The 13,427-nt window shown below is 34.6% G+C and overlaps 1 protein-coding gene across 1 annotated transcript in view; it reads right to left on the bottom strand.

Moving 5' to 3' along the window:
- Positions 1–8,175, bottom strand: part of LOC136813536 (WD repeat-containing protein WRAP73-like) — a 28,442-nt gene extending 20,267 nt beyond the window's left edge. Inside the window, exons 1-8 of the mRNA XM_067070050.1 lie at positions 8,067–8,175; positions 7,419–7,514; positions 6,443–6,499; positions 6,218–6,334; positions 5,857–5,929; positions 5,191–5,294; positions 4,865–4,951; positions 4,297–4,431 (exon numbers count right to left, since the gene is read on the bottom strand). Coding sequence (XP_066926151.1) covers positions 4,297–4,431; positions 4,865–4,951; positions 5,191–5,294; positions 5,857–5,929; positions 6,218–6,334; positions 6,443–6,499; positions 7,419–7,514; positions 8,067–8,135 — 738 coding nt within the window. The 5' untranslated portion in view covers positions 8,136–8,175. The remainder of the gene's footprint in view (positions 1–4,296; positions 4,432–4,864; positions 4,952–5,190; positions 5,295–5,856; positions 5,930–6,217; positions 6,335–6,442; positions 6,500–7,418; positions 7,515–8,066) is intronic.
- Positions 8,176–13,427: the final 5,252 nt, after the last annotated feature.

Below are 13,427 nucleotides of genomic sequence, written 5' to 3'. Positions count from 1 at the left end.
ACGAAGAACCAAACCGCTCCTCTCGATACTGTTACGTTAGGGAATAATTTGATTCATTTAATTTTCGTTGATCAGGAACGTTCAATTCCTTTAAAAGGGAACATTAAGGTTCAAAAAAAGCAGTGAAGATAATGTTCCCTCTCATAGAAGGAACAAAGAACATTTTATATCAAGTTTAATTCCTGAGGTAATAAAAAGTTCCCTTAAGTACAATTCATTCTGTGATGCAAAACATAAAGAACAAATCATTCTTAAGGGATCATAATGTTCATTCAATAGAAGTTCCTTGAGAGTTCTGTAATTAGAGGAACAGACCAGAAATTATATACATTAAGGTACCCTAATCTCCCTTTGGATTTCATTTTTCACATGAGATTATGTTTGTTTATCATGATCAAGCGAAGAAATATAAAAATTCAATAAACCTTATCCATTAGTTCACTACAATAGATAGGATTAAACGGTTCTTCAACTAAGTCTTAAACATGTTTCATTGGACCTGAACAAAAAAGTTTACCAGTGCCATAAATCACAAAGTTATATTCAAAAGTAAAGCAAAAGGTAAAAAAATAAAATTCAACAAGTGATACTTTTATGGACCTACCTGGTTATGCATTTAACACATATATAATTGATATCTACGTGAGCATGAACGTCAAACAATCATTCAGAACACAAATAGTGACGATTTATTAAAATTAGTCGTTTGTTTCTTATAAAAAAAACGTTTAGAAACCAAAATTTCATGTTCTTGAAATATTCTTTCATATTCAAGACTTCGTGAGCATAAAAAGACATCTATCTCATCAAAAAATTGAGTAATTTGACTAAGAACATTAATGTATGCTTATTAATAGTGATTCTTATAGATAAACATGCGTTTTTTGAGCCAACAAATCTTTTTGCGAAAATCTCCCTGAGCTATCTAATCTTTTACCTATGATGGTACCCTACTTCCATTCAAAAAATCAGAAAAAACCTATGATCCAATTTTTCAAAAAGTCCAAAAAACCCGCTTTTTAGCCGTTTTTTGGCCCAAATTTTCCCAATAACTTTTTTTTTCGAAAATCGGGCTCAGTCACATTTTGGCCACCACCGTTTTGCACCTTTGTACCAAAAATCAAATGATTCCTATGATTCAATCTCGAGAAAAGCTGGTAACGAACGGACAGACGGACGGACGAACGGACAGAGGTGAATTTATAGGACCTTCACCCCACCGGGGTAGGTCCAAAAATGTAAGGAAAGTTGTTTAAGTTTGGTAGTCGGAATGTCAAAATTATCAGTAAGTATTAAAAGTAGTGTTGTAAATCACTTGAAAAGACACATAAAATATCAATAAAGACTGTTTTATTATTTCAATTTCTTGACTGTTAGCAGTTTTTAACCTTTTGAAACCTTGTTTTAGATTATATGGTTATTAAAAGTCATTGGTAAGAGAGGAACTGACTTGAATCTCAAATTTAGATAATTGCAAAATGCTGCTCCTTTTTAGTTGTTTTTTTAAACACTAGACCAGGTGAAAAGAAAGATTGGGCTCTTCCAGAAAAATCCGTTCATGGGGGGTAGAGAGAGAGAGAGAGAGTGAACCATCCTAGATCATTAGGAATTGGCCTAGAAAAATTAAATATTAAATAAAATATCTCTAGGAAATTACTACGCGTAATAAAGCAAAACAATATAGCACTAAAAAATAGACATTATGTAAAACTATTAATCATTCTACGCCATTCACAACGATCTTGCGCCAAAACAAACCAATTATCTTTACTGATATTAGCACGACGAAGTGCTTTATACATTCCACGCCCAAAAGTAAATTCAGGGTGCGCCCCTTGGTCTACGATTTTGACCCACGAAGATAACAATTCCTCGGCATTCTTTCAAAAGACATTCTAGACACGTGGCCGAGCCACGACAATTGCCTTTTTGTAATATAAACATCATCGAATGGATATTTAAATTTTCAAGCAACTCATTACTACCTATCCGGTGTAAATAAACGTGTCGACGATTTATTCGGTGCATTGAACGAGCACATCTATGATGAAAATGTTCGTAATTGATTATAAAGATTTTCCGTTAAACACCAAGATTCTGCACCATACAGAAGAATGGGAAGGATGAGGATACAATAGGCAGCACCTTTGGCTTCATACGTTATCGATGGGTTTGGAGAATAAAGAACTACGTAATGCACCAAAGGCATTACCTGCTTTTTTGATTCGACAACATACATCTTCGTTATCTTTACAGTCGCGGGTAATCATGGTGCCGAGGTAACAGAACACTTTTCAACTACAGGGAAGAAATAACTTCCACCAAAATTGATATTTGAAAGATCAGTATCATCAAAAGTGGCAGCGTTTCGGTAAGATTTCTCAGGAGCGGATACGAATAGAACTTCCGTTTTCGCAGGTTTGTCTGGATGTTCTAGGTCACCTTTATGGATTTCCATACCGAAAAGATCGAAATGTTCAATAAGTAGCGGTGGTACTCAGCCAAAATCTCGCGAGATTCGAAAAGTACTGCAGTGTCGTCTGCATATTCGGAGTCTTCGACTGGGAATTCGGAACCTTTGGCATTGTAACGACGACCCGTCATCTGGAAATCATTTTTTTGTGTGGAAAAGACAGAGTGGGTCGGTTCGTTTTTCTTTCTCCAGGTTATCATGATTGCAGCGATGAAGATGGTGAACAGGGCCGGTCCTTGTTTGACGCCTATTGTGCATTTCAGCGTGTGGGACACTTCGTCGACTACGAATTTCACTTGGAAGGATGAATGAAGTGATTTGAGCAGCGAAACGAGCTTCTTTGGCGTACCGAATTTCTCAAGGACCATCCATAGAAGTTGGCGAGGGACCCTATCAAAGGCTTTGACAAGGTCTAGAAACAGTATCCAAGTCTCTTGATTATGCTCTCTGCGTTTCTTTATTGCCAGCTTGACAGAAAACACCGCATCTACGCAACCCCTATCTTTTCGAAAACCGCATTGAGTTTCATGATCTAGGCTCTCGATAAGTGGTTGAAGTCGACTGTGAATCAGGATAGCAATTACTTTATAAGAGGATTCTAAGAGCATAATGCCTCGATAGTTCCCGGGCTTTCTTAAATCCCCCTTTTTAGGTAATATCCTGAGGAGACCAGTGTTCCAATCGGTAGGGCAAATTTCGTTCACCCATATATCAACAATAATATCTTTAAGTAGATTAAAACATACGTTGTCCTCAAGTAGAGTTTTGAACATTTGAGGTGTAAGAGACGAATCTCCCGGTGCTTTGTTCTTGAGGCGGCCGATGGCTTTACGTATCTCATTGTCATCTGGGATATAATCAATATTCGGAAAAATCGGTCGTTGTTCTAATAGGTCTAACACAGATGGATCGAAAGTAGCTGGTCTGTCGTAGAGATCTCAAAATGGTCACGGAACACATTAGCATTTTCTTCAGGGCTGGTACATCTGTCACCGTTCGGTTTCATCATCATCGTTTGCTTGCTTGGGGGAGGTTTTTCCATTCCCCTTTTTAAAAGTTTAATGCTGTCCAATATGCCTGAGTACCGGTACGAGTAGTGTCCCTTTGATTTACTTTATCACAGACACTTTTAACCCATTGTTCTTTGCCCTTGAGATGGCAGAATTTCACTGCTTCCGAGCGACACGAAGGTTTTCAGTGGTCCTTCTTGTAACACGATTCATTTTACATAGTATAGCAAGGTTTCTCTTTTCAATCAAATTTGACAATTCAGTTTCATTTTCGGTGAACCAGTCTGGACTAACACGAGCTTTTTGTGGCAATACAGTTGAAGCAGCAGAAGTCATAGCAGTAGTGAGAACTTCGTATTTATCAACAAGCGGATTCGAGTGTTGTATTCCATCATGAACTATTCGATTGAAATCTTTACTAGCATCAATGTCATTCAGTAAAACATTACTATCGAGCTTTCTCAGAGGGTTACATTGTCGGGATTTTCTAAAGTTCAACATAATTTTCAATCTACATCGAAATCGGTAGAGGAGGGTAGAGGATATATTATTTTTTTCATGATTTACCCCTGGACAATTTGATTTTTGACCCCCTGGACACGGGTTATACCCCTGGACAAACATCAAATCAACCCCGTGGACACTAAAAAATTACCCCTCGACATTGCAATTTTTTGACATTTTTTCAATACCCCTGGACAATTGATCCTCCACCCCCCATGAACGGCCCAATGTAAAATGAAATCCATCGTGAAAAGATCGATAAAGTAATGGAAAGTTAATTGAAAAGTAGGTGTCCTCTATCTGATTTACCTGTTGATCGTAACTCCCAACAGCAAGAAATTGATTGGTCGGTGACCACGTGACCGATTTGACACCCAGGGCATAATCGTAAGCACTGTACGATGAAATGAAACGTCCGTCTAATGAATAGATTACTACTTTGTACTGAAAAGAAAACAATACAACAATGATTAAGAGTCCTTATTTGGCCTGGCATAAGAAATAAATTCGCCAAGAGCCGATTTTCCCCTAGCCTATACTGTAACAACTATTCCACTTTGCGACTTTTTCAAATGATTTGAGTCCAGGTTTACGGGCTCTAAACATTCGATTTTTTGACATCACTTTAAACGTTTGAAGCTCCTGGCAGTATCAAAAAATCGAATTTGCGTCAAAACACTTGAAAGGCTTCTATTTATCGAAAATCGTCAAAGTGGAACTCACTAAGAAACGAGATGAAAAATCGCTAATTTCCCCCTGCATTCTACTTGGACGGGGTCCCAGGTTCACCTGCTTTTCTTTACATTACATTTCATGTAATTCGCTTGAACATGGAATTGGATTATAATGGTTCCAACATGCAAATACGAAAACTTACTTCAAGTTTGGAATCCCATGCAGCAATCATGTTTCCATTAGGTGAAAAAGAAATATCTGATAGGTCTTTCGTGTCTGTTGCAAAATGCTAAAGAGAAAACAAAAGAAAACATATAGAACCATCAAACACCATTAATAATATACAGTAATTGGACCAAAAATCCGAATTACCGACTATTTTCTTTGTTACCGGGTCCAGATTGCCGGCGAAAGTCTCCTCCTTAGGCCGAATCTTTTTCTAAAAACAGAATTTACGCAAAATAGAAATAGGCAAATCGAAAAACATTCAATTTAGTACGGTAAAAACCAACAAAACATCGCAATTACCTTCAGCATTTCCCAAGTGTCACAAGCAAAGATGCTTATGAAATCTTTATGATTTCTTCGCTCTGCGACCGCCATATATTTCCCATTCTTCGAGAATTCCAATCCTTTAATAAAGAGCGAAGAAAGTCGATTTATTCTTAGATAGAAAAAGAAATGCTTTAGTCATTTTCTTATTATTCTTTAATCTATCAACCTGATTCTTTAACCCGAAGAACCCCAAAGATGAAGGTGCCCTGGCAAAAGGGGCATGAAGACGTGCTGCTGATCATTATGGTCACTTTTTCAGCACTTCAAAAACATAATGGAAAATCTTTGAGAAAACTAGCCGCAAAAAAGAATTATTTTTCTAATCTTAGTAGGACACCCTTGTTGGTATAAAGTTTTGTGTCATCCGTGAAATGTAAGCACCGAATATAAGAATGTACTCAAATTACTTATTGGTTCTTTTTAAGCTGACCCTTATTGTCGTTATTTTTTTGTTGCTGACACAACAAGGGTCGGGTTGAAAGATCAGAATTAAATTAGAGCTCGCCGGCTAAAAATGAAAACAAATGAAGGGGTAAGAAGGGCCGCTCTGAATTAGGGGGGGGGATGGAAAATCAATACTTCATATTTTCACTTCAAAGACAAAGCTCATTTATTTGATTTTAGAGCTCAATTTTTTACCTTTTTGTGAGTGCTTTGGAAACTTGATGTAGGAAACTGCTTTATTGATCAGTGACCATACTGTTATTCGAAGCTAAAAAGAAGAGAATAAATTCTAGGGAATTCTAAATCACTTTTAAATTTCTTGTTTTCACTCAATATTTTATCACACAGTGCCCTCCCCTTATTTCTGTTGGGACTATAGATTTTCAAACAATAGGGAGCTGGAGAAAAAGCAGAAGGCATACCTTTCTAAAATAAAATCATAAATTTCAGAAATTGTTAAGTGCCTGGTAAGTGCCTGTGAGTTTTATGAAGTAAATTTGTTAAATCAGCGATGACCTTTTTTACTTCATGAGCTGCTTTACTTAGAGAAACAAACCTTGAAATCAGAAGTTGATAAAATATGTCGGCTATCTGGACTCCACCTTGCATAAACAAGCCCCAAAGAACCATGATCAATTTTGCATGTCCACTCAGTATTCTCTAGTGACCAAACCTAAATAAAAAGAAGGAGGGAGAAAGCTGTTTTTCTTTTGTTTAAAAATGCTGTGTAAGCAAGATGGTTTATACGTTAAATGATGTCCTTTCAAGACTAAATTTTTACCTGTATGATTCCTCTTTTGTACATTGCACACAAAAGAAACATCGAGTCTGCAGACCACTAAAAAAAAGAGGATAGGGATAGATGAGGGCAACTTAACCAAAATGATATGGATCAAACACAGTACTAAGTGGGCAATCTATCCATCTATCACATGAAAATTCTGAACGGGGAAATTATTTGAAAATCAGTAGGATCTTTTATAGCAGGGGTGTACGATTTTCTCATGTTATTTTTTCTAAAATTCTAATATGAGACAAGAGGATAGGAGGGATTTCTGAGAAATAGTCCTTGATTTAGCACCGTTTCTCTGACATTTTACAGGAAAATTACTGTATCACCGATTGAAAAATTTAACATTTTCCGTCACTGAAAAGCATCTCAAACACCAAAATATCGACACATTTTTTGTTGATCACCGAAATCATAGTGTGGACCCCCCCCTTTTTTAAGGGGGATCAAACTTTTCCAGAAGAACTTTATGAGGGGATAGGAGATTTTCCGAATAAAATGGGAGGTTTGAGATTTTAGGAGGGGGTCAAGTAAAAATAGGGGGAACAATAAATTTTGGTCAAAATATCTATCATATTTTATATTGATTTAGATATTTGGTGTGGGACAACTAAAAAACAAGTGTAGATAACCACATTTTCGCCTGCGGCACCATGTTAAACTCTTTTTTCTTAGAATTTTTCATACAATTTTCAATGTTTTTGGTTTTGAATGACTGGTGGACTGCTGCTGAAAATAGCGCAGATTCAAAAAAAAAATTTAAATAGGGGCGGGATACACATATGGGGGGATGAAATAAAAATGGGGGGTTCAGACCCCTCTGCAATACCGACGCAAAAAAGGAAAATACCAATACACCGACAAACTGGTATATACGCCCCCTTTAAAGACCGTCATTTGAAAGTCATAAATCAAATAAAACATCTTCAAAATAAGGTCTTGTTATTGATTATCTAAGATTTTATACCTCAATATGGTTAATGTTGTCCAAACATGTGAACAATGCTTTGATTTGAAGACTTTTAACATCTCGTATTACAAGACGGTATTGAGCTGCATTGGCCTAGTAAAAATGAAAATTTCAATGAAAGAGATGTGACAGAAGGAGAAATACTGCCTTAGATTTGGTCTTATCAATTGAAGTTGAAAAACATTACCTGAGCAATCTGATTTTGTTTCCAAAAGTTACTTTTTGTGCCATCAACACAGATTATTTTTAAGAGACATCTGTCTTTAGTATTTAGTATTGAAAAGCCTTGCAGACTATTATTAATATAATGAATAATAATAAACACTGTGGCATCAAAACATTGCCAATATTTATTTTTTGTTATCATTGAAGACTTAATACCGGGTGCACCACAAAAAAGTTTCTCCTTAAAACTAATTTTCTCGATTTTTAACGTTTTTGAGCACTTTCTGAAAGTAACTTTTTTATTCAATTGAGCATAGTTTTTGATCTAATGAATCAAATTTAATAAATGACCCATCAAAATTTAATTCTATCTTTCTTCTTTCAAATGAAATAGGACTGGTTCTTTTAAAATTTTTAGATTTCGAGAAAATTAGTTTCAAAGAGAGAAACTCTTTTGGTAGCCCACCCACATATACTTACCAAAGCCTTTTGATTTGGTGAAAACTTGCATAACTGACCAGTCTGCTTGAAACATTCACTAAAATTCATTTTATTTTTTGTTGCTTTTTGATTATTGACTGAAAGATATGGAACCGATTTTAAAATCAACAAGCTAGATGCTGATTGGACCTACCTGATGATGAAAGTTAGATAGCAATGCGAAAAGAAAAATGAGAAAAATCAGTCAGAAAATAATAGCGATTAGCGAAAATACACAACGCAATAAATTCATCATTGATTGTTGATTGTTGATTATTGATGGGGGGAGAGGGAAGGGTTGAAAAAATAAATAGGAAGTTCTGGTTGCAAAAATCTGTTTTATTGACAATTGAATCATGCTTGATGGTGAGCATTGTTATCAATAATGTTTTGAGTGAAAAACATAGAAATGTAAGGAAAAAATCCAATGAAAATCTGCAAAAACGGCGATTTCCGGCATTTTCAACCGGAAAAATTTTTTTCTCAAAAATCGAACTCGGCCATGTTTTGAGCATTGCGAATACGCATCTTTCTGCAAAAAATCAGAAAAAACTAAAAATGAAAATTCTAGAAAATGTCAAATAACCCATTTTTCCGACATATTTCCGGCATTTTCGGCCGGAAAAAATATTTTTCGAAAATCGGGCTCCGTCACATTTTAGATATTGTCATTATTGCATCAGTGTGCAAAATTTCATAAAAAATATAAAGTACAGCTCGAGAAATTCAAGAAATATCGTCTTTCCGGCAAAATTAGGTTGTTCCGGCGACTTTTAAAATAGTTCCGGATTCAAAATTCAATTATATTGAAAATAGAAACACGCTTGATGGTGGGCATTGCTATTAATAATGTTTTTGAATGAAAAACAACCAATTATAAGGAAAAAGTCCAATGAAAATCTAGAAAAACGGCGATTTCCGACATATTTCAGGGATTTTCCTCCGAAAAATTTTTTTTCTCAAAAATCTGACTCGGCCATGTTTTGGGCATTGTTAATACGCATCTTTGAGCAAAAAATCAGAAAAAACTTATAATAAAATCTCGAAAAAATGCCAAAAAACCAGTTTTTCCGGCATATTTCCGGCATTTTCGGCCGGAATTGAATTTTTTTCGAAAATCGGGCTCCGTCACAATTTAGGTATTGACATTTTGCATCAGTGTGCAAAGTTTCATGAAAAAATATAAAGTACAGCTCAAGAAATTCAAGAAATACCGTTTTTCCGGCGAAAATCGGCTGTTCCGGCGATTTTTAGAAAGTTCCAGCTTCAAAAATCAATTTCATTGAAAATTGAAACATGCTTGATGGTGGGCATTGCTGTTAATAATGTTTTTGAATGAAAAAAACAACCAATTATATGGAAAAAGTCCAATGAAAATCTGCAAAAACGGCGATTTCCGGCATATTTCCGGCATTTCCGGCCTGAAATGATTTTTTTTCGAAAATCGGGCTCCTTCACATTTTGGGCATTACCATTTTGCATCATTGTGCCAAAAATCAGAAAAAACTAATGAGCCAATCTCGAGAAAAGCTGGTAACAGACGGACAAACGAACATACAACAGTTAATTTATAGGACCTCCACCAGGGTAGGTCCAAAAAGGAAAGAAAGAAACAAGAAGAAAATTAATTCCCGCTTTGATGTTATTATCGAAACAAAAGGATCAGTCATGCCGAAATTCCTTTCCACACGCCAGCAATCTACTTTTCATAAATATAAAAACTAGATTGTAAGGAAGATTCTAAAAAAAAGCTGTTTTCTTAGACGACTACGTTATACTGAAATTGCTAAAGATCAAGCCATTCAAGGAGATCTAACGGCAAAAATTTTGCTACATTTTTTTTGGAAATTATGGAAACTTTATATCGTGGGGATTAAAATGTGCTATATTATGTGGAAAATTTTTAACTCAATAGGAAATTATATCCCTTTAAAGATTTAAGCGTGTGACGTCATTGCTGAACAACTTGTTTGTTAAACAAGATTTTCTCTCTTTTTCTCTAAACTTTTAGTGAGTTTTATAAAGAAAAATTTCTTGATAAAATCATTTAGCACTTAGACTAGCATTTAGCATTTAGACTTCTAAATTCAGAGCAAAATGTCGTCGAGTGAATCTTCAAGTGAAGAAAATGATTACTCCATAGTGTCCTCCAGGGTTTGTTCCCCCCACCAAATTCTTGATTTTTTTAAATCTCCCCCCTCTTTTTTTTCCCCCTATGACTTTTCAGTTTTTTAGTTTCCCCCCTCTTTTTTACTTTCCCCCCAGAAAGTTCTGAAAATATCATTTCCCCCCCATATACCCGTATAAATTTCTCAAATTTCAACCTGACACAGATGTAAAATTTTGCTGCAAAAGGAATACTAGACAAAATAGAACGAAAATTGGTTAATTTTCAATCATGATCTAATCACATGATATCATGTGGACTGACCTTGGTTGCTGAGATAAAATTGAAGTGATTTCACACTTCCCCCCACCAAATTTGCCAACTATCGATGTTTTCCCCCCTCTTTTTTTTCCCCCCTTTACTATTCAAATTTTTATTTCCCCCCCTCACCCATTCAAAACTGGAAGATTGATCCCCCCCCTTTATAAAGGGGGGGGGGACACTATGTACTCAGACATTTTTAACCATTCTACTACTTCTACATTCTACGTACATCAAAATTATATTTTGCTATAAAACATCTTCTTTCCATAATTTACAAACAGTCTACAAACAGTTTCTCTATCGAAATGAAAGTTCAGCGCTGACGTCACGAAACCCTCTTACTTTCAAATAAAGAGATATTTTAAACAATGATAATTCAATCAATATGAAAGATTTTGCACTCGTTCTTTTTGCAATGTTTTTTATTTAATTACAGTAGGCCTGTACTCTGTCAAAAAATAAGGATAAAGAAATTTTTGCCGTTAGATCTCCTTTAAAATCTCTTTTCTATATATAAATAGGTCCTTGGAAACAGGAACAAAACCTCTTCTCAAAACAAATCTTTTAAACTTCTCAATGTCTTTGATCAAGTCAAAGTCATGAAAATCATATATATTCACAAATCTTTAACGCAAATCACCAAGCGCAGCTGAGTCTGTTAAAACTCAAACAATAAGACAAAGCTTTAAAGCTTATATCTTCTGCTCAAAAGACTATGAAATTAGCCTCAATGTAATTTATGATGCCCTAAAACTCTCAGATCTGAAAATGAAGTAAATGTTTGGTAAAATTTGACAAAGAAGTTGTTTTTATTTTATTTTTATACAAACTGTTGTATGGGACCCAGTTTTCAGAGTATGGCAGAAATCATCGATATCTTGAGGGCAGAGATTGCTCACTTTTCATGGGCAGGGGCAAAATTTTGATAATATCTACAGTTCAGGGGCAAAATCATTGAAAACTGGCTATATTTACCTGTTTTTCTGGCTTTTTTTGTGGTGGGGAAACAGATATTAGGGGTAGAGTTTTATGTTGGAAATTTGCCTTGGGGGCAACTATGACATTGACATGCTCTGACATCTGAAAACTGGTACCGTGAGATTGGGTGGTAAAACTGGAAAAGACTCTTGTCTATGCTCATTCCGACATCGAATTTTTATTTCTGCGTAGATATCTTCTCTGAGGCTTCTTTTTTTTTTTTTTTTTTTTTTTTTTTTTTTTTTTTATATAAGTCTTTGCGATAATAACTTTGCCTAAAAAGTATACACGATGAAAATATTAATGATAGTGATTTAAAATAAAAAAAGTCCTAAGAGCTAAAAACATTCGCAGGAGATAAAAGAAGACATCACTGTCTTTTCACCCATCCCCTTTTTCAGCGATGTTTATTTATGTACATTTAAATTTACGGAAAAAAATAAAAGTGAAATGAATTTTCCACAAAATTATTTACAGTATTTAAACTTTTAATAATATTTTTCAATGTCTAGATTGATAATGTAGTTTTTGACAGATTTTAAGAAACAAAGCTTTGACTTTTTTGTACATGTTTCCTTTAAGTCATTGTTTAAAATATTATTCCACATAAAAGGCCCTCTATAGTTAATAGCGAATCTCTTGGCCTTCAATCTAGCATCTTGTATTTTAAATGCATTTCTCGAATACCGCGTTCGATACTTGTGATTGATTTCAGGAAATTTATCTGTAAATAAATCTGGACAAGTTTTAGTTTTGACGCTTTGCATAAATGCAATTGTTTGGTAAATATTTAGCTGATAAACATTAAGCGCACCTATCTCTTTAAAGCGACAGGTAACCGAACTAAATTTGTTTACACCAAACATGATACGTAGTGCATGCTTCTGTTTACTGAAAAGCTTTTTAAGGGCGGTTTTAAAAGTACTACCCCATATTATATTACAATAATTTAGATAGCTATGTATAAATGCAAAATAAAGTTTTTTAAGTGAGTCAAGTTCCAACACTTGCTTAGCTTTATAAAATATTCCTAGATTTTTAGCAATTTTATTTTCGACGTTTGCTATATGTTTATTCCAGTTTAAAGATTCGTCAATAATAACCCCAAGAAAGCTTGTATCGTAAACTCGTTTTATTTCAGTGTTGTTAATGGTCAATGTCGGTAGTTTTAGAGGTAAGTCATCAATTTTATTATGTTTACAAAAAAGTATGTATTTAGTCTTTTTGACGTTTAAGGATAGTTTATTGACTATAAACCATTCATTAATGAGATTTAGTTCGTTATTTACAATTTCGAAAAGTGTTTTTATGTTCTTACTAGAGAAAAATAGGTTAGTGTCGTCAGCAAACAGTATAAAGTCAAGTAGTTTAGATGTTTTGTGTGTAGATCGTTCACGTATATTAAAAATAGTAATGGTCCTAAAATTGATCCCTGAGGAACCCCACAGACAATCTTTTTTGTCGTCGTTGTCAAATCGTCATATGCTACACATTGTTTACGTCCAGTTAAATAGTTCTTAAACCAGTCTAAGTTGGTACCTGTTATCCCGTATTGTTCAAGTTTTGAGATTAGTATGTCATGGTCAACAGTATCAAATGCTTTTGAAAGGTCAATGAAGACACCAATAGTGTATTTATCTGCTTCAAAAGAATCAGAAATTTCATTAATTAGTTCTAATAGTGCATGTTCTGTCGAGTGTTTTTGTTGAAAACCAAATTGTTTGTTGTAAAGAATATCATGTTCTTTGAGATAATTGTAAAGTCTGTTATACATAATTTTTTCTAGTATTTTTGAGAAACATGGTAAAACTGAAATTGGTCTATAATTACCTGGATCGTTTTTATCTCCACTTTTGAAAATAACTGGAGTTACTTTCGCAATTTTCATATCATTAGGAAAGATTCCTTGTTTGAGAGAAAGGTCAAAAATATGTAAAAGAATAGGTTTTATG

Source organism: Clytia hemisphaerica, unplaced genomic scaffold, assembly GCF_902728285.1.
Source record: "Clytia hemisphaerica strain Z4C2 unplaced genomic scaffold, Clytia hemisphaerica genome assembly, whole genome shotgun sequence".
NCBI lineage: Eukaryota > Metazoa > Cnidaria > Hydrozoa > Leptothecata > Clytiidae > Clytia > Clytia hemisphaerica.
The sequence above is the reverse complement of the archived record's forward strand: the minus strand, read 5'-3'. Positions and strand labels throughout refer to the sequence as shown.